The following is a 25,389-nucleotide window of genomic DNA, read 5'->3' as shown; positions in this document are numbered from 1 at the left end:
AATGCTGGATTTGGTCAATGTAATTCTGAAAAACTGTAACTACTAAATGGAACTTGAACATGAGTTCAGGTACTAAATTAGCTAGTAGACCATAGGATGGAATTTCCATCTAATTTGCAATTACATTTTTGTCATTTTCCGAAATTGAAAATCTGCCAACATACTTGTTCTCTGAGGCTATAATCTATATATGATTCTAAAGTAGTTATAATCAAATGCACAAGAAAATTTAACATTTTCCTAACTTTCAAAATGCAGTCCTATCTAGGCTTGCATTTTATTAGTAATGTGTGACCATGAGGGAATTCTATTTTAGGAAACCCATTGGCCAGAACTACATTACAGTTAATAAAAATATTACATATACTGCTAAGAGGCCTTAGTATTAATTAGGTGACTGCACAGAAGTACACATATTGTATTATAATTCCCAAACTTGTAAGATTTCTGTGGGATGGAAGGCAATTCTAATTCACTTATTAATTTCAAAATGCTATGCATTACCTTTAGCACAATTATTTTTAGTTCCCAGAGACTTGAATGCATTGCGCTATTTTCTCATAAGCAGTGACTTCTTTTTCAAATAGCCACATAGAAAACAAAATAATATCTGCAATGTTCTACTCTTTTATTACTGCAGAAAATTTTCTTGATGAACATTCTTACAGATATATGTAAACCAGCATATGAGGCCATTCTTTCCAATTAGAAAAGAACACAGATTTTTTTAGTGCTTAGTATTCTTTTGAAATCTATTAATAATGTACTTAAACTAATGTTCCTCCAATAAACTACATATTCATTCACTTATAATTTGAAAGAAAAGTATCATAAAGTAATGGCTCTTCAAATAATTTTCTTGTGATTTTTAATTAGCTATGCCTAAACGACCAGCCTGAAAATCTAAATCAGGCACTGTAAAGATATTTTAAATTAGAGGCACACTGATATCTTTGAATACAGATTTTAAAAAATGACCCAGAAACCTTGATTAGCAATCATTGCTATCTCAGAGACCAAAATAATGTGTGTAATAATGATTTTTACTGTAATTGGACTCCTTTCAAATTTTTCTAGTTCAACTAAAGCCTAAAATTATTATGCAGTTCAGATCAGAAAAAAAAAAAAAAAGCTATGACTACTAACTGAAACCTAAATAATTAAATTGCTCCCTAGGTAGTAAGAATGTATTCTCCTGCATAGTAACCTGATTTCTCCCAGTCAATAAAAATGAACTGAGTACCAACCCTATGCTAAATGCTAGATATTCAACAATGAAAAAGAGAAAAAAAAGCTAGCTCACAGCAAGTGTGACAGGCATCATGCAAATAAGTGCTGGTGTGCTGAGTGTGGTGTGTGTGTGTGTGTGTGTGTGTGTGTGTGTGTGTGGAGAGGAGGTGGTAATGGGGGATGTCCAGAGTGATGGGGACCACGGCAGGATTTCGCAAAGCTCAGAACTGTGTTGTCCAATAAGGTAGGCACTAGCCCCATGTGTTAAATTTAAATTAACTTAAACAAAATTAAAAATTCAGTCTTGATCTCAAATAACCACATTTCAAAAGGGACATAGCTACAGCATGAGAATAGTAGATACCATATTAGAAGAAAAGATACAAAACATTTCATCACAGCAAGGTCTATGAACAGCATCAACAGTGCCAAGTCTTTTGCTTTACTAGTCCATTTCATCCCTATATTGCTTACTTGGTACTGACAGAAATTTGAGCTTGTAGCATTTTATTTTATAGCATTGAAATTATTGTATTAAGAAATTATTCATCATACAGGAAACTAATTGATTGTACACTGTTGATTTAAGTACTATTTTCTGGATAGTATGAAACATGCCCAAGCTACAATAAGCACCTCCTTTTCCTTCCCCATACCACATCACCATTCTTTTGCTACTTTCTCCTATGATGTGGGTCAATGATAGAGATATTGCCTATGTTAATACTTTGTTTTAAAGGGCCTTAAGTAAACACATTTAAAAATCATCAGTTTACATAAAACAAAGCATTACCACCATCCCCAAAATTATTACTACTCCAATCTAGTGCTTGATTCTGTGATAAACAATAATTTGACATTGAATGAGCATGAACACCATGATTCTCTATACCCGGGGTTCCCAACCTTTTTTTGGCCATGCCTCACCTAAGCATCTCTAAAATCCTGATGCCTCCCCCATGACATATAATCCTAATTATTCAAAAAGTGAACTCCTATTCATGTGCAGGGAGCCTAAAAAGCCATTCACTTGGTCTAAAAAAAGCTTCCAAAGAACATGGCATCCATGAAAAAGAAAAAGAAAAGATGAAAAGATAGCTGAAGTACTGAGGAAGAAATCACTAAAAAATAGTTAAAAAAATAATATGAAGTGATATTAAAAAGAGCAAATTAAGTTTCAAAACATATAATAGAGAACTGAAATGTACAAATATGTCACAATACATACATTTATATACTGTTTATGAGGCCCCTAGAACCCTAAGAAATGCAAAAAATTCACTGTTAATAACTCATTCTCGAATTACCCCCTTAAAAATCAAATTGCCTCCCTGTGGGGTATGTGCCCCACATGTTGGGAACCACTGCTCTATATAAGTAACCTTAATTTTTCCACGTACATAAAATTTGGTTTAGGAAATAATGTACATTTTCAACACAAAATAATGTGCCCCAAAACATGAATGGCCAATAAAAGCTTCAAATCATATGCTACTGTCATCATTTTAAATAAATATTTAGTTGAGATAAAAATCACATGAAATATGGCACATACTTGTAGCCATCTCTAACAAAAGTGGCTGCAGGTGGCATGGGCAGTTGTTCAATTTTAGGAGGGATTGCCCACGAAGGCCGAAACAGACAGGCATCAGGTATCTTCAGAGGTAGCAGGCATTGGCTCGGCAACATCTTCAGTGGAGCAAACATGGAGGATCCCACAAAAGGTTGAAAAGTTGGAACTTTGTGCACATATGAGAAGTCCTGCAACGAAAAAGTGAGGTCGGTGATAATGTTGGTAAATGACTTAGTACATAGCACAGTAGTGACAAAAACTATTGTAATTCAGTATTTCTCGTCTGATCAGTAGAAAATGCTAACACCAAAGTTTTATAAATTAACCAAAAGACACTGTAATTATCTCATGATCCAATTCAGAGGATTGTTAGAAACTTATGTACATTTGGCATAAAGACAGTATTATTTTAAAGACGACACAGCGAATCCACTTGAAAACCACTCTGCTTGGTAAAATTAGTACATTGGCAATTACCTTTATTTCCTCTGGCTTGGGGCTTCCTAAGCCATCTTCCACTTCCATTTTGAATTCAGTGAGTTGTGTTGAAACCATACTGACCATAGGACTCTCCATCATGCCTAGTGCTGTCACTGTCTCTGAACTGATCCCGTCTTTATAACTCATCACAGGAGAAAATGCAGGGTGCTGTTCCAAAGAAGGAGGGGTGGGGAACATCCTTTGCAGGTCTGCAACTGCTAAAAAACACAACAAAAAGATACAAACCATTTCTTTTAACAGGCAGGACTGAAAAGGCAAATCCAAGTTCATAGCCAGATCAGTTACACAACAGAATATGAATAATGGAAGTCTCTGAGAAAAAGGCCATAAGCAGAAAGTTATCCTTTTCTGGAACTTTATCACTATCATCTTGATCCTTCAGGATTTGGCCTCACATTAATTAAGGGAGCAGAAGTCTACAACATTTTTCCCCCCAACAAGTGATTCCTTGAGAAGCCTAAGAAGCTGGAAGCAATTAGATGGAGTAACCACTTTATTAAAAGTTCTATCGCTATTATAAGTATGTATGACATATTTCAGAATTATAATTGTTATGCAGCAAATTTTACATAGAAAAATCCATCAAGCATTTATGTTAGAGAAAAGAAAAGTTGCCTAAGCTATAATGATGATTTATATGTAGTAGGGTTACTTAGCTAGTTTTTGACAAATCCACAACACTCACTGCTCTTTGAGAAAATGATTCCATACTCTTTCCAAATTGACATTAAAATGAAACTTCATAGTTAAGATTAACAAACCTACCTAGAACCAAAAGACAATTTATTGAGATATGACTTTTTAAAAAGTATCTTTCAAGAAATGCTTAGAACCAACCATTTAAAAAATCATTTTAATATACCTGAGATTAACCATCATCAACAGTGGCTCATTAAGGCACTTTCTTTTTTTTTTTCTTAATATATATTTCCCATTTATTTGTTCTAATGACTACTTTTCAGTTTACAGTATTTTCTGTCTTTCCTGATGGTTTCTAAAAGTTTGTCAAAAAATGAGTTTAATAAAAACTATTTTTTTCCAAGTACAGAGTAGTTAAATAAAAGTTACTTAAGAAGTTAAGTAAACAAAATCACAGGAGCAGACCAACCAGAATTTAGAATTTATCATTATTCTCTGGCATTACTCATATTTAACTTTGATACAATCATCACAAGCAATAACATAAATTAAAGTTAAAAAGTTTTACAATTAATATATCAAAATACAAATATATGTTTCTAATATGCATTATTAGAACAAAACAAAAGTAGAAACTTAATTTTTTTTAAAAATAAATCTTTATTTTTTGTGTGTTTTTTTTTTAAATCTTTATTGTTGAAAGTATTACATATGTCCCTTCTCCCCACCCTCCCATTGCCCTCTTCTCTTCTCCCCCACAAGCCTTTTTAAAGTAGGAATAAATGGAATGAAAACACAAGTTGTGGTTGTGAAATCTGGCCACTAGGGGGTAATCTGGAGCCACAAGTTTGATTTGGAATGGCATCTGATACCCCAATTTCCAGTCACTTTGCTCTTTCTAGCAACCTCAACATTTTAAGGGGCAAATAGTAGCCACTGAATAAATTAAGATGTGACTTTTAGCTCTGAATAAGAAATTAACAAAGCATAACTGTACCATACTGTACCCTGGGCTAGAGTCTAAGGCACAGCTGTCTAAAGTAGTAGTGGGCTGGGTTCCACAACCCAGGTGCTCCCAGCACAGCACTGGTTTGCTCAGGTCACTTCCTTTCTTGGGACCAATGCTCTTCCATCTAAAAAGGGAGGCTTGATTAAATGTGTGATTCTCACCAGGCTTTCTGTCATTCCTGAATCGGGGGAGGGGAAAGCCTCCACCATATGGAGGGAGAAAAAAAGGTGAGAACCTCTGGGTTCAATAATCTTTACCATGCTTCCTAGTTAAACAATTACATAATTCTAAATAATTTACCCTTTCTTGGCCTCAGGTACTTAACTTGATATATTAAACTATACCTAGCTGTTACTGTGTGTTGCTTTCCGCATTATTACAATCAAGTGAATAATTATGGACCTATACTTTCTAACATACGACCTGCTAGCCACATGTGGCCACAGAGCACTCAAAATGGGGCTTGTCCAAACTGAGATGTGCTTGTGTCGAATATAACCAGGTTCCAAGAGTTAGTACAAAATAAATAAATAAATAAAATAAAATAGCTCACTATCTTTTTACTTGTAAAAATGACAATTTTTAGATATTGCCATTATTTAATATATATTATTAAAATTAATTTCACGTGGTGGTTTTCTTTCTGTAACTACCAGAAAATTTAAAATTACTTATGTGGATCTCATTTGTGGCTCACTCTGCATTTCTATTGGATGGTGCTGTTCAAGACATTAAATGTTATGTCTGTCTTTTCACCTCAATCCTCCTATATAATAAAGAGCTAATATGCTAATTAGACCAGATAGTGGAATGACCTTCTGGAATAACCAGTGGGTGGGGGGCAGGGCCACGAGGCAGCTGGGGCTGCAAGGGCCTACCCTTGCACGAATTTCATGCATCGGGCCTCTAGTGTATAATAAAGCTACTGCAGAGATGAGAACTTCTTGCCATATCATTTTCATTGTCATGTCTTGGGAGGAAATATTGTGTGTATGTCCACACATACATACTTTGTACACATTAAAACAATCTTCTTGACTCATATACCTGTATTTTCCTGATGCTAATATTTTTGCTACATTTCAAATTCATTAATTTTTGTAAACTGTACTTTTTCATAAAATATTGAGAAGCTTCCTTTTAAAACAATCCCATTTTGAACAGAAAGAAGGGAAGGAAGAGTGTATACCATATACTTTATTTACTGAGCAAGACACTAACTAGCAGGATGGTTTGTGAGTGAATAATCTTGGACAAGTTATTAGACATGTTAACATGTAACATCACTATGTATCACTTAATGTCAAAAGGCAGAGGATTAACTGGTTCAACACAAAGGGAAAAAAATTCACTCATTTGACCTATTCCATATGTATCTGCTTTAATACTGGTTCTTTTAATCTGTGAGTTCCATGTTTATAAAATTCTTCAGTGCAGAGTAATAAAAAAAGAAAAATGTTTAATTAAAAAAACTACAGCAACTGGCTGGCTATCATTATTCATTTCCATACATGTCATGCTTGAGAAAGCTTTGCATATTTTAAAAAGCTATGGAACCATTAAAGCTGTCAAAATCCAATCTCTGTATACTTCATACTTGTACATCTGAGTAAATCAGTTCTACATTTATAGGTTCATAAAACTTTTTGACTCATCCCTGTGACATGGTGGTTTTTCCCCTCAATTTGTTCTCATTATGGCCGAAGTTAATGAGAAGGTATTACAGAATGATTTGCAATGGAATTGTGTTTCTGCTGCAGTGTCCACACAGCTACCCTGACTTTCTTTTCTCTTGTAGAGTAATGTTTTCTTAGGGCAAAGAATAACTAGAAGGAAGGAAGCTTCTCTTGTAGTCAGCATAGATAATAAAGCTAGTTGATCTCAAAAGGAAGCACAAAACTTCAGTATGAATCAGAAAAAGAACCACAGAAAACAAACAGTATTCATTATCCTCATGTGAATTAAATTTCTGAAAATTGAAACATTTTACACAAGTGTTTACAGTTGGGTATTGCTCTGAAAATCACCCTGCAGCATTTATCCTACTAGGAAAGGGCTACTCGAAAAACAAACCTAGAACATGTTTTTCCACATTTTAAACCATAAAAGTTAATCCTTAATTTGAAAACAAAGAGCAAAGGAACTCAAATTACTAGTAAGATGGACTCTTAGCTGCCTGCCATCTTAGGAATGCCAACTTATACAAGTTTAAATCATAATTAGTATTTTTTAAACGGAAATAAAAAAGGAGGGGGATCTCAACTAAGGCACTGCTGGGGGTGACAACATTACATGAAAGGTATGAGTAGTAAGCCAAAGCTCAATCTTTTTCTTACTTGGTGCGTAATGAACAGCAGCTCTTCCATCCTTTCCAAGAGGTCGGTCTTCAGTCCCAACCGTTGGCATTTTTGATGAACGAAGTGCAGGTGATACAGCCTAAGAACAGAAAAGATGCTTCTTTATTAAGTGTTCACCACTAGAAATACCAGCAGACAGTGAAACAAAGGAGTGGCTTCAAGCTCATCAAGTATGAGAAATGGAGTGAGGAGTCTTTTCATGGATCTGGTGAGGGCAGATTGTGCCATCAAAGCAGAGCCTGCAGACCTTAAGCAAATATTCCCTCCCAGGTCATTAGAGACATAGTTTCAGGAACACAATAATTACATTAGGGTGGTGCCTCTAAGTAGTAATTGGCTATCAGTCTGGTTTTCCTTCTGTTTGGAAGAAAGCAGCTAAAAGAGATTACTTCAAACCGCCCCCCCCCCCCCCACCCCACAACTATTATTCTTTTATTTTTCAACACACACACACACACACACAAATATATATTATTTCTTTCGGTGTTTTTTTAATCCTCACCTGAGGATGTTGTTTTCCATTGATTTTCAGACAGAGTGGAAGGAAGGGGCGGAGGAAAGGAGGGAAAAGAGAAAGAGAGAGAGAGAGAGAGAGAGAGAGAGAGAGAAACACTGACGTGAGAGAGACACATCGATTGGTTGCCTCCCGCACACACCCCAACCAGGGCTGGGCTGGAACCCACAACCGAGGTAACATGCCCTTGACTGGGAATCAAACTCGAGACCCTTTGGTCCATAGGCTGACCCTCTTAACAACTGAGTCAAACCTACCAGGGCTATATCTACCTAATCTACCTAATAAAAGAGTAACATGCTAATTGACCATACCTTCAAGACACCCACCAGCCAATCAGGAGTGGGTATGCAAATTAACCCAATAAAGATGGCAGGTTAATTTGCATACGCAGGCGCCAAGCAGCCAGGGACGGGGCGGGATGCTTGCATCGTTGCCATGGCAACGACACAGGAGTTCCATACCACCCCAGCCGCTCCAGGCCTCTGTGCAGCGTGGGAAGGTTGAAAGGCAGCTCTAGTCAGAGCGAAGGCAGCACCGGCAGCCAAGGGAAGGAAGGCCCATTCTTGCACAAATCTTTGTGCATCGGGCTTCTAATATTTATACACTGAGTGGCCAGATTATTATGATCTCTGAACGCATAAAATCTGGCCACTCAGTGTGTGTGTGTGTGTGTGTGTGTGTGTGTGTGTGTGTGTGTGTGTATTAGAGGCCTGGTGCATGAATTCGTGCATGGGTGGGGTCCAGGCCAGCCTGGCCAGGGGGAGGGGACATGGGCGGTTGGCCGGCCTGCCTGCTGGTCAAATTCCTGATCGAGGGGACAATTTGCATATTAGCCTTTTATTATATAGGATATACACTGAGTGGCCAGATTATTTTGCATTCAGAGATCATAATAATCTTGCCACTCAGTGTATATTTCAATATCACAGAGTTAAAGTATAAAATTAAATTCAAAGACATTTGAGGTGAAGACTTAAACAACAGCCTCCCAACTCCAGATACTAGTAAAGTGAATTAGCAAAATGATTCTAAGATAAACTGATGACTTTATTAAATGCCAGGGTAGAAATTAGAGTAAAGTAGAAACAATCATTTCAGAGAAATAAAAATTATATTAAAAATGTCAGCTCTCCTTTGTATAGTGACATTACTAAGAATATATTTAAGAAACAAAGTGAACATTACTTCACTTAGTTCAACAGTCATTCCTAATTGATACAGGAAATAAGCACAGTGGCTCACAATCACTAGGGAAAGTGGCTGCGAACAGTGCGGGGTTATTCCACAATGCTTGCCTTTTTTTCTTTTCTTACTTCTCCCTTTCTACTCCTTTTTTTCTTCCTTTTCTTTTCATTCTTCATTCCCACCATCACCAGCAAAGTATCTAACCTAACCCTCAGGATCATTAAAACCAATCGTAGGCAATTCTTGGCTTTAGAGAGAGTTAAAAAAGGATCTCCCTTGCCTGGATCAACAATAAGGAAATGCGTCATTTCTTCTACCAAAGTTTGCCACTCTGCCATTTCCTTTTCCGTCATGCACCTGCGGCCTGAATTCCGATTCTCATGTGTTAGGCACTCACTTCTACCAGGTCAGTTCCACTCTCAGCAGCCTTCAGAGGAACATATTACTGGTAGAGTTCAAAGTCCACAGCACTAAGCATGGCCAAATCCTTCCTAGCCCCATCAATCTTTATCCCATTCAGAAAACAGACCAATGGAATGGCCTGTTCATTATGCCCCAAAGCCCAGCCAGTTCATTCCTGTTGTGTAACCAAGGCGCATTCCAGGCTCAAACTAATGTTCCTCCCCCACCTCCTACTAGCCCAGTCTTTCCACATTTCAAGTCATATTGGTCCTTCAAGGGCATTATAACCTCACTAGACACCTGGTGCACGAATTTGTGCACAGGTGGGGTCCAGCCGACCTGCCCTGATGGGGGCTGATTGGGGCCGGGCCGGCAAGAGGAAGGGAATGCAGGAGGTTAGCTGGCCAGCCCCACCCCCTGATCGGGGTTGGGGGGCTGATAAGGATGGGGCCAGCTGGGGGGAGAAGATGTGGGCTGATTAGGGTGGGAGGGGCCAATTGAGGATGGGCCAGCCAGGGAGAGGGGCCGAGGGAGGTTGGCTGGCCCCACCCCCGATCATGATTGGGGGGGGGGGGGTCAGGGGCGGGACCGGCCAGGGGGAGGAGCTGCAGGCCAATAGGGGTGTGAGAGTCCAATCAAGGGCGGGGTGGGAGGGACCGATCAGGGATGGGGCCAGCTGAGGGGAGGGGCCGAGGGAGGATGGCCGGCCGGCCCCACTCCCGATCAGGCTGGTTGGCCAGCCACAGTGGGTGTCATAGCGACTGGTTGTTCCCGTGTTCTGGTTGCTGGTTTTATATATATATATAGATAATAAGGAGGTAATATGCTAATTGACCATCATGCCCTCACAAAGATGGTGGTGCCCACATCCACAAGATGGCGGCACCCAGTCCCCTCAGCCCTGCCAGGGCAGCAGGTGTGTGGCACGGCCGGGCCCACCTCCAGGCGGTCTGGCCTCTCCGCGTGCCTGCTTCCGGAGTCCCCCACTTCCCCTCAGCCCCCCAGCTGCCCAGGGCCGGCTCGAGGTGCAAGCAAGCCTTGGATGGTGGCTTCCCAGCCGCCCAGGGCACCCGAGGCTCAGGTAACCAGGGCTGGCCGAGGCTTGTGCTGCTGGCAGTGGCAGCAGCAGAGTTGGGATGGGGGTGTTGCCTGTCCCTGATTGCCGGGTCACCTCCTGTCCCTGAGGGCTCCAGGACTGTGAGAGGGAGCAGGACGGGCTGAGGACCCCCCCTCCAGTGCATGAATTTTCATGCACTGGGCCTCTAGTATATAGATAATCTTCAAAGTACTTACAATACTAACTAGAGGCCCGGTGCAAGAAATTCATGCAAGGGAGGGGTGGGAAAGAGTCCCTCAGCCCGGTTTGCACCCTCTCGCAATCCAGGACCCCTCTGGGAATGTCTGACTGCCGGTTTAGGCCCAATCCCTGCAGTTGGACATCTCTCTTGTAATCCAGGACTGCTCACCCCTAACCGCTCTCCTGCCTGTCTGCCTACTTGCCCCTAACCGCTCGCCTGCCTACCTGCTTGCTCACTTCTAACTGCTCGCCTGCCTGCCTGCTCAGTGCATGTCATAGCGACCAGTCGTTCTGATCTTTCTGCCCTTACAGTCGCTTAGGCTTTTATATATATGGATGGTGTATAATACCTGTTAATCAGATACATTTTATTTTAAAGTGAGAAAGGGTTTTAGAAATGTGATTCCTACTTATCCTTTAATCCTTCAATTAAACACTGCTTGCTTGTCACTTTGTACTTGAACGTCCAGCATCTTTAGATTAGGGTTAATTACTCCTCTCACAGCAATAAGAATAAATTTTATTTATACACTATTTCTCCTGAAGTCTGTGGGTGTGTCAAGTATAAGGATGGTGTAAGTTAATAATATTTGTAACTTCGAGTTGCTGACACAAGGGAACTAATCTTCAAATGATTACCAAATATGTAAAATATATGGATGAGAAGAAAGATAAATACATGAATGGAAGAATAATAAACTGATTTCCTTGAAGAGCAAGCCTACCTTACTAATCTCTAGGCACCCCAGAAATAACAGCATTTCTATTTGCCCAAACACACAGAGCTGGTTTGGAGGACAAGGACACAAACTTCCTGACTCAGGTCAGCTATTCTTCAAAGAACGGTAATTCTTATCTGTCACTTTAATCACATAATGCCTGGTATTATTTAACTTCCATGTGCATAAATTCTACTACCCTACTATGATGCCATCATCTTAAAAAGTATAGACTATTCTTATATATCAAAATGTAGAGCTAAAGGAACTACACAATACTTTTTTATTAGTCTTATGATATCCAAAAGGATTTTAAAAAACAAATGTAAAAGATTTTAGTATTTACACCAGGAATATCTTGAACTAAAACCCCCCAAGTTCAGCAGGCCAATTATAAAGAAATACTGAGACACCCACATAAATCCTTCCATTTAGGGAAATTTTTATTTGTGTAGCTATGTCAGACTCACCCCAAGTTCGTCGTCATCAGAATTATCAAAGATGTTGTCTAAGTCATGCAGGGAAGGTGCCAAATCTGTCACCTGTGTAAGGCTACTGGAGCCAGCTCTGCCAGCAGCATTATCTTGCCGGACATCTATGGGAAAGGAGACAAAATAAACAGAATGAGCATCTTCATTAAGGAAGAAGAAATGAGGAGAGGACATGGATCTCAATGAGCAACACCTGCCTGTGAATTTTTCTCTATGTGTTCAGTTAAATTTAGAGACAATTATTTCCTAATATGTTTATCAGTTTTGAAAGGAACTGAAAAACAAACTATGAAAAATATATTAAAGATGAGATCAAATTATTGCTATTACTATAAGAATATAATTTGAAATTGAGAAGCATCTCCCTCGCATTTTATTTTAGCAACAATCCAAGTGAGGCAAATAATCATTGTACACACCTGTTTTAGTAGCAGAACTGAAAATAGACATGGCATTTTTCCCATCAGGCACCGGCGTGGAATGACCTGGTGTAGTGACATCCTTGGTACCAAATCCATCCTCTGACTGTATAATAAATTCAGCCAAACAAAACACATGAACACCAACCCAAAGTGTGGAATATGAGGGAGAACACAAAGAATTAGAGGGTAGAATGGAACTTGTTATGAGCACAAGTATGATAAACCATGGTCTATGCAACCAAAAGAAATAAAAGGTATGTCCTTTCCCCTGAATTTAAACAGAACCCAAACTCCCACACTTTCCTCTCAATCCTATGGAGTATTCTGAGTCAATCAGGGTTTTATGCCTAAATGGTACTGGTGGCATTTGATTACAGACCTGCCATGGTGTTACAAGCTGCCTTTAATAAATTTTGGATGCTGAATTATGGTTCAGGCTTTCTAGATCTGGATACATCTCTGTAAGAAATCTAACAAGCAGTCCCCTGAATTATACTGGCCTCCTTTAATTGTCTTACTTCCTCTATGCTCAAGAATACCTCTTTAAATGGTCTAGTATTTTACAATGTTTTAACATTTAAGGCTAAAGACAGCTGATACACCCAGTACTCATTTTCGTGACAATGAAACAGTATAATCAATACTGACACAGTCCAAGAGTGATGTTAATATTAATTCAGAAGAGATATAGGTAAAGCGCTTGGCACAGTAGTCACAGTAAGCGCATAATAAAGAGTAGATATTGTTATCAACATTTTTTCTTTACATTTTGGGTATTTTGGAATCATAATTAAAAGAAATAAGCAGGGAGCATAGGCCAACAAGAATTAGCATATGAGAGGAAACATGCGCTGTACAAGCTATAGCCTGGAAAATATGAGGCTTCATTTATGTTCGGCTGACTTTTCAACAAAGGTGAGCCATGACATAAAAGGGAACAATACGCTGTTCAATACGATAGTACCAAGAGCATGAGTATGGGGACAGAGCAATCAGGCAAGACTATCTCAAACATTCTGCCTCCAAAGTTCTCCCACACATGCTGTGCTGACATAGATCAAAACCCACACCGCATGGAACTCTCTCCATGTTAAATGGTACCTTATTCTTTTTCAGGGAATCTTTTTCCGTCCCTTGTTTGCATTTCTTGTTTGCTGTAAAGATGTATTTTATGTCACCGTCCTCAAAGGTATATGGGTCATTGACTTCTCCCAAACTGTCTCCAGGTTGTTGTGATAGAGGCAATGGGTCAAGGAAGTGGAGTGGCTGCATCTGGGGCTGCTTGTCGTGCCAGATTTTAAACCGTTTATTAGGTTGTGCTAAGAGTCTAAAAAGGAAAAATAAATGACACTTTAGGCTAGGCAAGATAAAGTAAAAAGAGTGATGTTTTTAGAAGAAAAGCATTTATTATTTAAAGCATTTGTAAAACTTACACTGAACTTAAAATTAATTCATCTACATAGTGAATTTCTTTTAGTGACTGTATTCACAACTAAATAAAACTTAGTAGCCTTTGTCAGGAATATATATTTTTGTCTCTGATTCCATGGATTCCACTTAAGAGTACAGATGGGCTCATGACAGACTGTCTAGGTTCAAATTTCAAGTGTGTCATTTACTAACTGCATGACCCTAGTTTCTTTCTCATCTATGAAGTTAAGGTAGTAACACGAAGATTAAGTGAGATAATCTGTGTAAAATGTTAAGAATCAAGGGTAGCTCAAAAACACTAGAAATGTTAAGCATTATTACTAGACACATAATACATAACTAAATACATACAAATCCTTTCTTAAAAGTGTCAAGAGCCCTGGCCAGGTGGCTCAGTTGGTTGGAGTGTTGTCCTGTACACCAAATGGTGGCAGGTTCCTTTCCCGGTAAGAACACATACCCAGGCTGTGGTTGGGATGTGTACGAGAGGCAATTGGTCAAAGTTTCTTTCTCACATCGATGTTTTTCTCTCTCAAAAAAAATCAATAAAAACATATCCTGTCATAGCCAGTTTGGTTCAGTGGATAGAGTGTCAGCCCACAGACTGAAGGGTCCTGGGTTCGATTCTGGTCAAGGGCACATGCCCGGGTTGTGGGCTCAATCCCCAGTAGGGGGTGTGCAGGAGGCAGCTGATCAATGATTCTCTCATCATTGATGTTTCTCTCTCTCCCTCTCTGAAATCAGTAAAAATATATTTTTAAAAACAAACAAACAAAATACCCTTGAGTGAGGATCCTATATAATAAAGATGTAATATGCAAATTGATCCTCATGCCCTCACAAGATGGCTGCATACATCCAGGCTGGCATGGGGGTTAGTGAGGGACGACCAAACGACTGAACAAAAAGGCTGCGTGGGACAACCAGGCCGGCAGGGGGGAAGTTAGGGGCGACCAGGCCAGCAGGGGGGACAGTTGGGGGCGATCAGGCAGGGGGGACAGTTGGGGATGACCAGGCCAGCAGGGGGGGGCAGTTGGGGGCGATCAGGCCGGCAGGGGGGGCAGTTGGGGACGACCAGGCTGGCAGGGGGGGCAGTAAGGGGTGATCAGGCTGGCACACAGAGGCAGTAAGGGGCGATCAGGCCGGCGGGGGCGGGGGGCAGTTAGGGGCAACCAGGCAGGCAGGCAAGCAATTAGGAGCCAGCAGTCCAGGACTGTGAGAGGCATGTCCAACTGCCAGTTTAGGCCTGATCCCCGGGAATGGGCCTAAACCGGCAGTCAGACATCCCCTGAGGGGTCCCAGATTAGAGAGGTTGCAGGCTGAGCAGAGGGAAGCCCCCTCCTCCCATGCAAGAATTCCGTGCACCAGACCTCTAGTTTTTTTATAAAGTGTCAAGAAACAAGAAGGTACTGACCATAGTAACAAAAGTCTCATAAAGCTATATTCTTTGATAAGTAACAGGACCAAAACAAAGTAATGCTAGTACATTAAATGCCACAATGAGACCTTTATATGACAGCATGTTTACATAGTGACATGTGTGTTAAACCTCACAAATGACAAAACATTTGACTTTTAAACATTTTCCAAATGCAGAGTCTAAAATGATGAAGCAAAGCCTCTTTCATTTTGGATCTGAAAGTTTGCAGGGAGAGGTGAGGAGGAAAGCCCGATTCATGGGTTCTATGGCTTTAGTCCTTATTTAGGGGGTGATCAGGTGGATAGTTCGGAGAGTCGTCTTACCTTTGCAATGCAGTGCTCTCTGAGTTTACCTCCATTTTGGCATCACACCTCTCACCCTGAAGTTCTGGAGGCCGGAACTCAACATCATCAATGGGTGGGAGACAAAAACTATGCCACCACTTATCTGATGACTCCGGGTTCGAGTGCCTAATCCCACAATATAAGGCTGTCTCGCTGACCTCTGCCATCAGAGGCAGTCTTTGGCCTACGAGGACAGTTCTGTCATCCAGAGTAGACAACTGCTGGAGTTCCAGCCCATTTCCATAGAGGGCTGGATTCACAGGGACAGATGGTGGGTCCAGAGTCTCCGTTTCCTGACCTCGTGGCTGAGGGCTGAGTGTTGGCGGCAGAGGGGAAATAGGGGAATGAGGTGAATCCATAGGATTCAGATTCATTTGCTTGCTTGTGTTTCTGGAAGGCACGGCCATTTGCTTATCATACTTCCTACTGCTGGACACATCTAAGGAGGAGTCTATCCCTGCCAACCCTAGCTTCTGCCCTGGTGTATCCTGTTCCATGCATAACTCTTCGGCCACAGAGGGCCTATGGTGAAATGGTATCAAGGGTCTTTTTTGCAACTTGTCTCCCTTTTCCTGTCTTTCTGTTGTTTTGTGCTTAGAAGAAGCAGGAGGTGGTAAAGATGAAGATGATGATGGTCCTGCATTGAACCCTGGTTGAGATATTGTGGGAGGTCGGTTGGTTCCTACGGCACAACGTTTTAAAAGTTTATGCCTGAAATGAGAATTAAAACAATGTCAACAAATACACAGATGAGAATGACTGCATCATTATAACATTATAAAAGAGATGCCTCTGATGAGGTTATATCTTGTTAAGTACTCAGCAGATGCACTAATACACCAAAAAAGACTCTAGGTGTTAATTGTATTTTTAATGACTAAAAACTGCAAACACCCTGATGAAAAGCAATAAATCAACCACATACAAGTTAAGAAGATAAGAGATGGAATTATGAAACATAAACTCATACATTGCTAACCCCTACAAAATTACTGATTTGAAAAATCTCCAAATCTTTCCAACTTGGTGAGAGTCTCTATTCATACTCCATCTTAAAGTCAAGAGCTTTGAGATCATCTGCCAAAAGAAAACTTTTATTTTCTATTTCACAGCACTTTACTAACTCCAATATAGAATGGTTTATAATGGCTTGTAGTGTTGTAAATCAGGAATAAAATAACTATGCTACTCTCTCCCAAAATGTGAAACTAAGATAATAAGGGTGAATTCTAATACCTAATACCTTAAACATACCTGAAACCTTATATGACAGTATTATCTAAGAAAGAAGGGGAAAAGACAACTTTGGATCTTACGTAGGGTTAAAATGAGACAGAAGTAAAAAGGTTGTTGTGAGTGAACACATATCCAAGTGCACATGAAGTATCGAGGCAGGAACAGCAAGCCTGCTCACATTCTTCCTGGCAAGATGGCTGTGAGAAACTGCTCAGGAAGAACCCTAGATGATGCCAAGGTTTAATCTGTGCAACCAAGTTATATTGCAGGTCGGCCAGTTCCTCCCAATATATAAATCCCTCCCAGGGAAAAATGTAAGCTCTCCAGTAACTCTCTGAGGCCACTAGGGTGGCATTAAATTACTGCTGCATTGCACTCAATGATGCCCTAGTGGGCAGTAAAACGGATTTGTGTGGCATAATGGGATGGTTTAGTGGGACAGCAGGATAGCCACCCTGCCCCAAAAGGCCATTAAATAGAGTGAGGAGTAGGCCATCCCATAATGGGTCTGGTAATCCTGCAGTAGATAATCTGAAAAATCTTTGCCCCTCTAAAAAAACAAAAATCCTGACTTTAAAGAAGGTTGTCTAACCATAAAGCTATTGTCAATAAGGCAAAAACTGTGCTTTGAGTCCCAAGGGCATAGTACTACAGTAAGAGATGAATGTCTCAACTGAGAATATCTCAATGATATCTTCTAAGGGTGCTTATTTTAAAACCGAAAGTCTTTTACATAAAACTTCTTGATGTGGATTTTCTCAGAGAGCATTTAACCACATCAGTCCTTTGATAGATATTTTATAGTAGCCTCTTCAAAGTAAGGGCTTTTTGCAAAGTGGATAATCTTATAAAGTCATATTTTTTCAATTGTATTTAATGACTCAGCTACATTGTGAAATGGTTAGAATTAGGAATATGCCAGTAAGTAACAGACAAGTATTGCAAATTTCTGAACAGAAAGGGACCTCACTGAAGCAGGCAACAGGAAGATCAGCCTCAGAAGGCTAACTATATGGGTGGTCCAGTGGTGGGAAGGAACCAGAGGCAGGGCCAAACAGTGCTGAAACACATGGAGGCTAAAAGAATGAGGAAAGTAGAATGACATTACAATACACATTTCAAAGAAAGTCATTATAAAATGCAATGATAAAACTGATCTCAAAAATAAAGAAAAATAAATAAATGATGAAGTTTCTACACTGAGAAGGGAAAATTGTGATAAAAATGACCACAATAGGGTACCTGATTTGGGAGGAAACAGACATGTCAATATAAGGAATATAAATGGTACCCCAAAAAAATATAAGACTAAAGTACACGTGAAAAGCCAGGTCTGTAAATAAATATTTGAAATCAATGGGCTGCAATGCATAACTATAATAAAGACCTGAGGTATTTGAGGTTTTTGTGAGGAAATAGAACAGTAACTTCAGAGGACAAAAAGAAAAGTGTTATTTGTTTATTTGAACTTCAGGTAAAATAATTCAAGGTAGTAAATAAAAACATGATATAAATCAGTAAAAGGTTTCTTTTTTATAGTGAAAGAAATCTAACGTAAGGAAAATAGCAAAAAAATAATATGAAGGAACTAATAAAGTTAAATATACTAAAATTTACAGCCTACATACTTTCTAAAGGTGAATTAAACCTGGGCTATGAGCTGTTTAAAAACCAATGTTAGGAAAATACTTTATGTCACACAATTTACAATGGTATAGAGACAAAAGTATTCAACTGGTATACCACACCTATCCTAAGACTAGAGCTTCTCACATGCTCAGAGAGAGGTCCCTTGATGAGCCAATAACTTCTTAAAAAACATCCTCCTTGAAAAATCAATCATGGTTTTCATTAGGCTAATATTTAGAGTATCTCTCAACAGAAAGCTGACTACCAAGGCAGAGCTTGATAAAAAGGGGATCAACTTGAAGAGAATCAGGCAGGTGCCAAAATTGTTGTGTAAGTGTACATACACACACAAGCACACTCCTTCCTCCCAAAGCCAATAAGCCAATTCAATTTATGCCACACTAAGAACCCCATTTAAACTAGAGAAATGAATGGCCATGTTCTAAATATACTTATCTCTTCTAAACTTTCTATAAGTATGGAGCAATATCAAATGTGAAAATACATACTTTGGAAGCAAAGCTACTCTAAGCTACTCATTAAGTGAATAATCAACAGCACGGGTTCTAATAGTCAGTGAGCTGGGGTGGGGTAGGGAGAGCAGTTAAGGCTGACATACACTTAATCAAGAACCCTAATGAAAACTCATGACAATAAGATTCTTTACCACCACAAAAAGTGGTAAGTCAAGGAAATATCCAGGAGGAGTGCAAAATCTTTCTACAGAAAACAATTTGGGTTCCTATTCTAATATCTAAATGAATGAGCAACACCTTGGGCAGGTTTTATTACAAATATCTGTCTCAGTCATAAAAAAAAAACCAGCACCCACAACAAAACAAATTACCTATGGAATGTGTATTTAATCCAAATTCTATTAACTCAAGACAACTTGTTTACTATTTATCTACTTTAAAATTAAGAGTAGTTAAGTAAATTCATTTAAAGGGCAAGAGATTGTCTTGTCAAATAAATGCCTTTAGTTTTGATACAGCTGCCCTAAGAAATCCGTGGGAGCAATTAAGTATCAGAGCCAGTTGTCTAAAAAAACTCTTTTCGAGTCCTGACAATAAAACTGTATCATCTCCATATAAGAAAAGACCTGTCCTTTTCTTACTTACTAGAAGAGGAAGACTTAAAACAAAACAATGGGGAAGAAGGGGTCTGAGAGGACAGGTCAGACGACTGCTCTGCAGTTTCTCCACCCACCTAGAGCAAGAACAGCTGACTCTTTGGGTTGGATCCACAAAATCCCAAGTAGCAGGATTGTTAGCAGGCTCTTCTTCAAGAGTTGGAGTTGACACTTGGCTCCTCCTAAAAAAAGATTTAAAATGTGAGCTGTGTAAAAATAATCTCTGGAGAAAAAAATGTTAAAAATATTTATACATTTTACATAGTAATGGTATCCTGCAGATAATAGTTCAGAGCAATCTAAGGTGGGGAGATGGACTACTACTTGTTCTTTGCATCAGAAGAAGCAGTATTCAAAATATATCTATTTAAGCTTAATGCACATTTAAAATGGACAGTACACATAGCAATTAAAACACTATCTGGCACTATTCATTGTTACTTTTTAAAAAGTCGCCTAAATTGTGCAGAAATACCCTAAATTTTAAAAAATTATCTTTTCACAGCATCTGTGAATTATATGCCCTTCGATAGGCTGCTGAAATCACCTTTACAACTCCTGTATTTGCTAGCATTAAGGGAAGCACTCCATACTTGGAATGTGAACTAAAGACAAGAAACAAAAATCCTACACATCACTGACAATTGGTAGGAAAAAGGAGATGCTAATTATTACATAGTGAAAATAAGACTAGGCCAAATTTTTTATCGCTGATTTTGCTACAGCTGACACTGCAAAGTGTTTTGATGATGGCTCTGCAAGGAATTCTCTTGCTCTCCACCCTCTCCTGCCTTTCTGGGTGTCTTGCTACCTTGTTCTATGCTACTGATAGAGGGGACACTGTCTGCCAGAGTTGGTGGAGATAAAAGGTTAGTGGTAATAAAAAAGAAAAAAAAAAGGTAAATGAAAGGAAAAGAAAAAGAAAATGTTAACTTGGAAATGGTCTAGGTATTGCAGATAAACGGGAAATTATTATTCTATAGGAAAGGATCATTTTTAAATGACTAGAAATAACTTTTTAATTCTAGAATGTGACATATGATTTTTCATGGCAATTATTTTAGTTTATTTACTACATCTTCTTCAGCCTATTCTAGAACCAATTCATTGAGAAATAAATATATAGTATCGAATTAGCTAAAAGCTAGGTCCAAAGGACAAGTTTTACATCTTTCTATAAAGACTGCATAGTAGTCACTAAGAAACATCTAACTGACTTCTAAATGAATGGAGTTCTTAGTTACTGGCAAGAATGTCCATATTTATTCTATTCCAGAGAATCAAGGTTCATTTATTTACTTGCGTCTGTTAAGAAAGTGGACATCTCAATCATATTAAAATAGATATGAAAATAAGCTGAATGATTACCTAAGTCTTGATAAGTAAAAAAGCATTTATTGACTACTATTGTCATTATTATTCATGCAATTAAAATAATCAACAGTAATCTCTTCTTATAATCAGTTCTTCCTCTTTTCCAAAAATATGTTAAGGGAGGGAGAAATGGAAAGCAGAAAAGAAGGGAGGAAAGAAAGAAAAGAAGAAAGGTAAGAAAGTTGTATAGGGGAAAGAAAAGGATATAATTTCCCCAAATGAACAAACAGAAGCACAGAGACTGGTACACACCCCTCTGTCATTAATTCCGTTCAGAAATGTATTGTCAATTAAAACATAAGGTCAATATAAAATAGAAAACGTGGCAAAGAAGGTAATTTCTCACTGTAAAAAGGAAACATTCATAAATTGGTATCAGGAGCTTCAAAATTTCCTGAATAATCAAATCAAGTTATCATCTGTATTTTAACATGTTTACGTTAACTTTTATCCTATTATGGCCTGGCCAGCATGGCTCAGTGGTCGAGGATCAACCCATGAACCAGGAGGTCACGGTTCGATTCCGGGTCAGCACACATGCTCGGATTGCGGGCTTGATCCCCAGTAGGGGCATGCAGAAGGCAGCAGATCGATGATTCTCTCTCATCATTGATGTTTCTCTCTCTCTCCCCCCCCTCTCTCTTCCTCTCTGAAATCAATAAAAACTTCTTTTAAAAAATTTTTATCCATAATATTATTTTCAAAATAAAGAAATACCTATCTAATGACCCCTCAGGCTTTGTCACACAGCAGTGTAATACGACTGACACTCTTTGTATAGTAATCAAAGAGATGGTTACTAACCCACAATCCAGACATAATGCAAAAAAACATACTTGGACTGCGTTCTGTTGAGGATGCATTCCTTCCAGACTCGATGGACCATATGATTGTGGAGTTTTAGAGGAATCTTCCCCGATCTCTTTGGACTGTGCATAGTTATCATCCCCCCATCTTGGGAACCTAAGTGACTGACAGCACTCTGAGCACCTCCACTCTCACCTGGAAAAGACAGATAACTTGCAACGTCATTTTTCTGAAAAGCTAGCTTATTTAACATAAACATTTTAATTGTTAAGACTCATATTTATGTTACTTTGCCGTACCCCCCTTGCAATAATAACATTCTCTGTAGCTATGAGTATAATTTGTGACAGTACAGATTTTTGTTGTTATTGTTGGCATTTTGTATGATTCTCTGTGTTCTCCCTAAAATAGTTAATCCCATCAATACTCACATACGCATACTCCCTCATGGGCATAAACCACACAGAGGCATTCCTGCCTCAAATGGGGACTGGAGATAACTTACACAGAAGGGTTCATACATCATAATATCAAAGACATAAACATGCATAGACTGTTTTGAATTTTTTAAATCCCAATGCAGTAAATAAGTTTCAAGGCAAAACAAAATAGTAGAGGGAACTTTACGCTTGTTTAGCTAAATGGTTGTGTAACAACTGTGTACAATGCCCTAGTAGGAGAAAAAACTTAATGGCACAAAGCTTTAACAAGGTCAAATTTCAAATTTGTGTGTGGGACTGTTTGTCCTAATGTCTGACACTATCAAAGTGTAGTACTAAAACATTGAAAGAGGTTGTCTCGACATTTTAATAAAAGTGGATTAAAAATTCGCTGGTTTCTTTCTAACTTCACTTTGTTTCTCCAACTATAGTTGGTATGTCATCCATTTTTTTCTATTATAACCATTATGACTACTGATAATAGTGATTATTGCTTATGTCATGAGTATTTTATTACTTCTATCTCATACAAAACAAATACTGAAGTCAATTTCCAGTATTAAATATCAATTACTTTTATCTATTTGATTTCATAAATATATTGCAGGTTTTATTCTGAACAGAAATAGGATGCAAAACATCCTGACCAAAATAATCTATTTTTAGAACTCTGGAAACCTCCAATCTCATCTGAAAAATAAATCAGCAACCTATATCACAAACTAATATTCTTGGCATCAATGCAACAAAATGATGATGAGTTGAATGGTTAGGCTCAGCTCTATTTTTTTTTTTTTTTAAAGAAAGAAACCAACCCCAAGTGCGTACTTTCTAAGAAATGGAAGCTTTCTTGTTCCCTAGAAAAGTACTGTTACATTACAAATGAGATAAAGTAGACAAGAAATTTGGTCTTTCATTGCTACCTTTTATCTTACAAGTTCCCTGACTTGGTTCATGGTGCAAAATAATTCATTTCAATTTTACAATGGACTTTCAAATGCCTATTCTAAAACAAAGCAAAGTGAAGAAACAAACAGCAGAAGTAGATAACTCATTTTTTGCCACCAAACACCCTACAATATAGCTAAAGAGATCATATGCCCATGGTACTAAAGGAAGTATGACCAATAAAGGAGAGGGGTACAGAAAACAAGCCACAGCCTTTTCTGATTAAAGTTGAGTCGATGCTTTTAATGATTTAGCTAAAATGTGGGTGATATCTTATATGGAACTAAATAAGATTTGTACTCCTGTCAAATGCATGTTGAATGTTATCCTACCTAATAATAGACAAATATGCAAATTGACCATACCTCTGACACACCCACAAGCCACGCCCACCATCCAATCAGAGCGAGCATGCAAATTAACCCAAACCAAGATGGCTACAGCCACAGAGAGCAAGGTTTCCTAGGTAACAGAGGAAGCCAAGCTTTCCACCTGCCCTTGCCAGGCCTAAGCCTCCACTCAAGCTACAAAGTTTCAATTATAGAAGGTAAACAAATTCAAACAAATGGCAGCAGAATGGAGCTTGAGAGAGCAGGCCAGGGTTGCCACCGGCAACAGGGGAAGCAAAGCTTTCTGAACACCCTGGCCGGGCCCACCCACTTAAGGCAACAAAGTTTCAATTATAACCCCAACACAAATGGCTGCCGGCCTCGGAGGGAGCCCCAGGCTTGGCTCCGCTCCAGGCTACAAAGTTTCAATTGTAGAAGGAAAATAAATTCCAGATACCAGGGTCTCCGCTTTGGTTGCAAGGGGGCGTGGCCGGCCTGCAAACCACCACAGGCCCCTCGCTCAGGCCGCCCCACACCCCAAGGGAACCCCCATCCTGATTCGGGACACCCTTCAGGGCAAACCAGCGGGCCCCCACCCCTGTACCAGGCCTCTATCCTATCTAATAAAAGAGTAATATGCAGATTGATCATCACTGCAACACACAATATTAGCTGCCCCCATGTGGTCAAAGATCCTGCCCCCATGTGGACACAAGATGGCCACCACAAGATGGCCAGCAGGAGAGGGCAGTTGAGAGGCACCCGGCCTGCAAGGGAGGGCAGTTGAGAAGGACCAGGCCTGCAAGGGAGGGCAGTTGGAGGTGATCAACCCTGCAGGAGAAGGCAGTTAGGGTGACCAGGCCGGCAGAGGAGAGAAGTTGGGGGCAAATAGGCTGGCAGCAGAGTGGTTAGGGGGTGATCAGGCTGGCAGGCAGAAGCGGTTGGGGCAATCAGGAAAGCAGGTAGGCAAGCAGTTGGGAGCCAGCAGTCTTGGATTGTGAGAGGGATCCCATATTGGAGAGGGTACAGGCTGGGCTGAGGGACAACCCCCCTCCGTGCACGAATTTCGTGCACCGGGCCTCTAGTTTCTTATAAGTGTCTTCATAAACAGAAGAGGCAAGCTGATGTGCCTATTCACAAGTGACCTCACCAAAACCAATGGCCCTCCTAGGTCCCCTGTTACTCTAGGCAATCTTGGCCACTTTAGGGGGCAAAGTAACCCATTTCATCCTATATCTAGAAAACCATGGCAATGCTCAATGTTAGTCAACTGTAGAATGACAAGGCTGAGCAGGACTCTTTCTGATGGAGCAGTTAAGAGTTTTAAGCTGTAATTCACATATCATCATGTACACATTTGGACAAGTTCATTTTATAACAAAGATTCCAGTAACTTTTATTTCATTGTGTTTGGTGTTCTTTTTTTTTTTTTTTGCTTGCTTGCTTTAGAGAGGAAGCATCAGGGGAGTTATTTAGCCAGGACCTAGCACAATGACATACACAGAGTAAGAGGGGAAGGAGCTGGAAGATCTATAGCCATGAACTTCACACTGAAACCCACCATAAACAAAACCTCTCAGTTTCGAGTTATGACATTTAGAGTTCTGAAGTTATCCATCAGAGGTCAAAGCCTTATTTATGCACACAGTAAGTCTTCAATTTTAAGCTGAATACAAATTACACTAAATACTGGGCAAAATAAATAAAACAAAAAGGGATGACAACTTAAGGAGTGCAATTGTTAAAATAGAACCTTTATATGAAATGTGATTAAAACTTCAAAATACTAATAGTTCTAATCTTTCTTTAATGTATCTTCTCTATGGTGACTATTATAAAAGACGATAAAAGTAGTTCTTCTTTTTCATTTTAAAGTATTTTAATAAAAATTGTTTGAGCAAATCCTTTCACAAGGAATCATCCAAACTCTCTGTTCTACCAAGTTAGAGCCAGATGC

The 25,389-nt window shown here is 39.3% G+C and overlaps 1 protein-coding gene across 2 annotated transcripts in view; it reads right to left on the bottom strand.

The window, feature by feature from the left end:
• Positions 1 to 25,389, bottom strand: part of MED13L (mediator complex subunit 13L) — a 275,922-nt gene that overhangs the window by 31,996 nt on the left and 218,537 nt on the right. Inside the window, exons 8-16 of one of the 2 annotated variants that reach the window (XM_079762667.1) lie at positions 21,745 to 21,910; positions 19,612 to 19,716; positions 15,517 to 16,248; positions 13,444 to 13,669; positions 12,340 to 12,445; positions 11,900 to 12,024; positions 7,289 to 7,388; positions 3,281 to 3,501; positions 2,786 to 2,991 (exon numbers count right to left, since the gene is read on the bottom strand). In XM_079762667.1, coding sequence (XP_079618793.1) covers positions 2,786 to 2,991; positions 3,281 to 3,501; positions 7,289 to 7,388; positions 11,900 to 12,024; positions 12,340 to 12,445; positions 13,444 to 13,669; positions 15,517 to 16,248; positions 19,612 to 19,716; positions 21,745 to 21,910 — 1,987 coding nt within the window. The remainder of the gene's footprint in view (positions 1 to 2,785; positions 2,992 to 3,280; positions 3,502 to 7,288; positions 7,389 to 11,899; positions 12,025 to 12,339; positions 12,446 to 13,443; positions 13,670 to 15,516; positions 16,249 to 19,611; positions 19,717 to 21,744; positions 21,911 to 25,389) is intronic. The other variant, XM_079762668.1, reaches the window with a different exon arrangement.

This window comes from Cnephaeus nilssonii, assembly GCF_951640355.1.
Source record: "Cnephaeus nilssonii genome assembly, chromosome: 22".
NCBI classification, from domain to species: domain Eukaryota; kingdom Metazoa; phylum Chordata; class Mammalia; order Chiroptera; family Vespertilionidae; genus Cnephaeus; species Cnephaeus nilssonii.
Note: the sequence above shows the minus strand (reverse complement) of the source record. Positions and strands in the feature narration are given on the sequence as shown.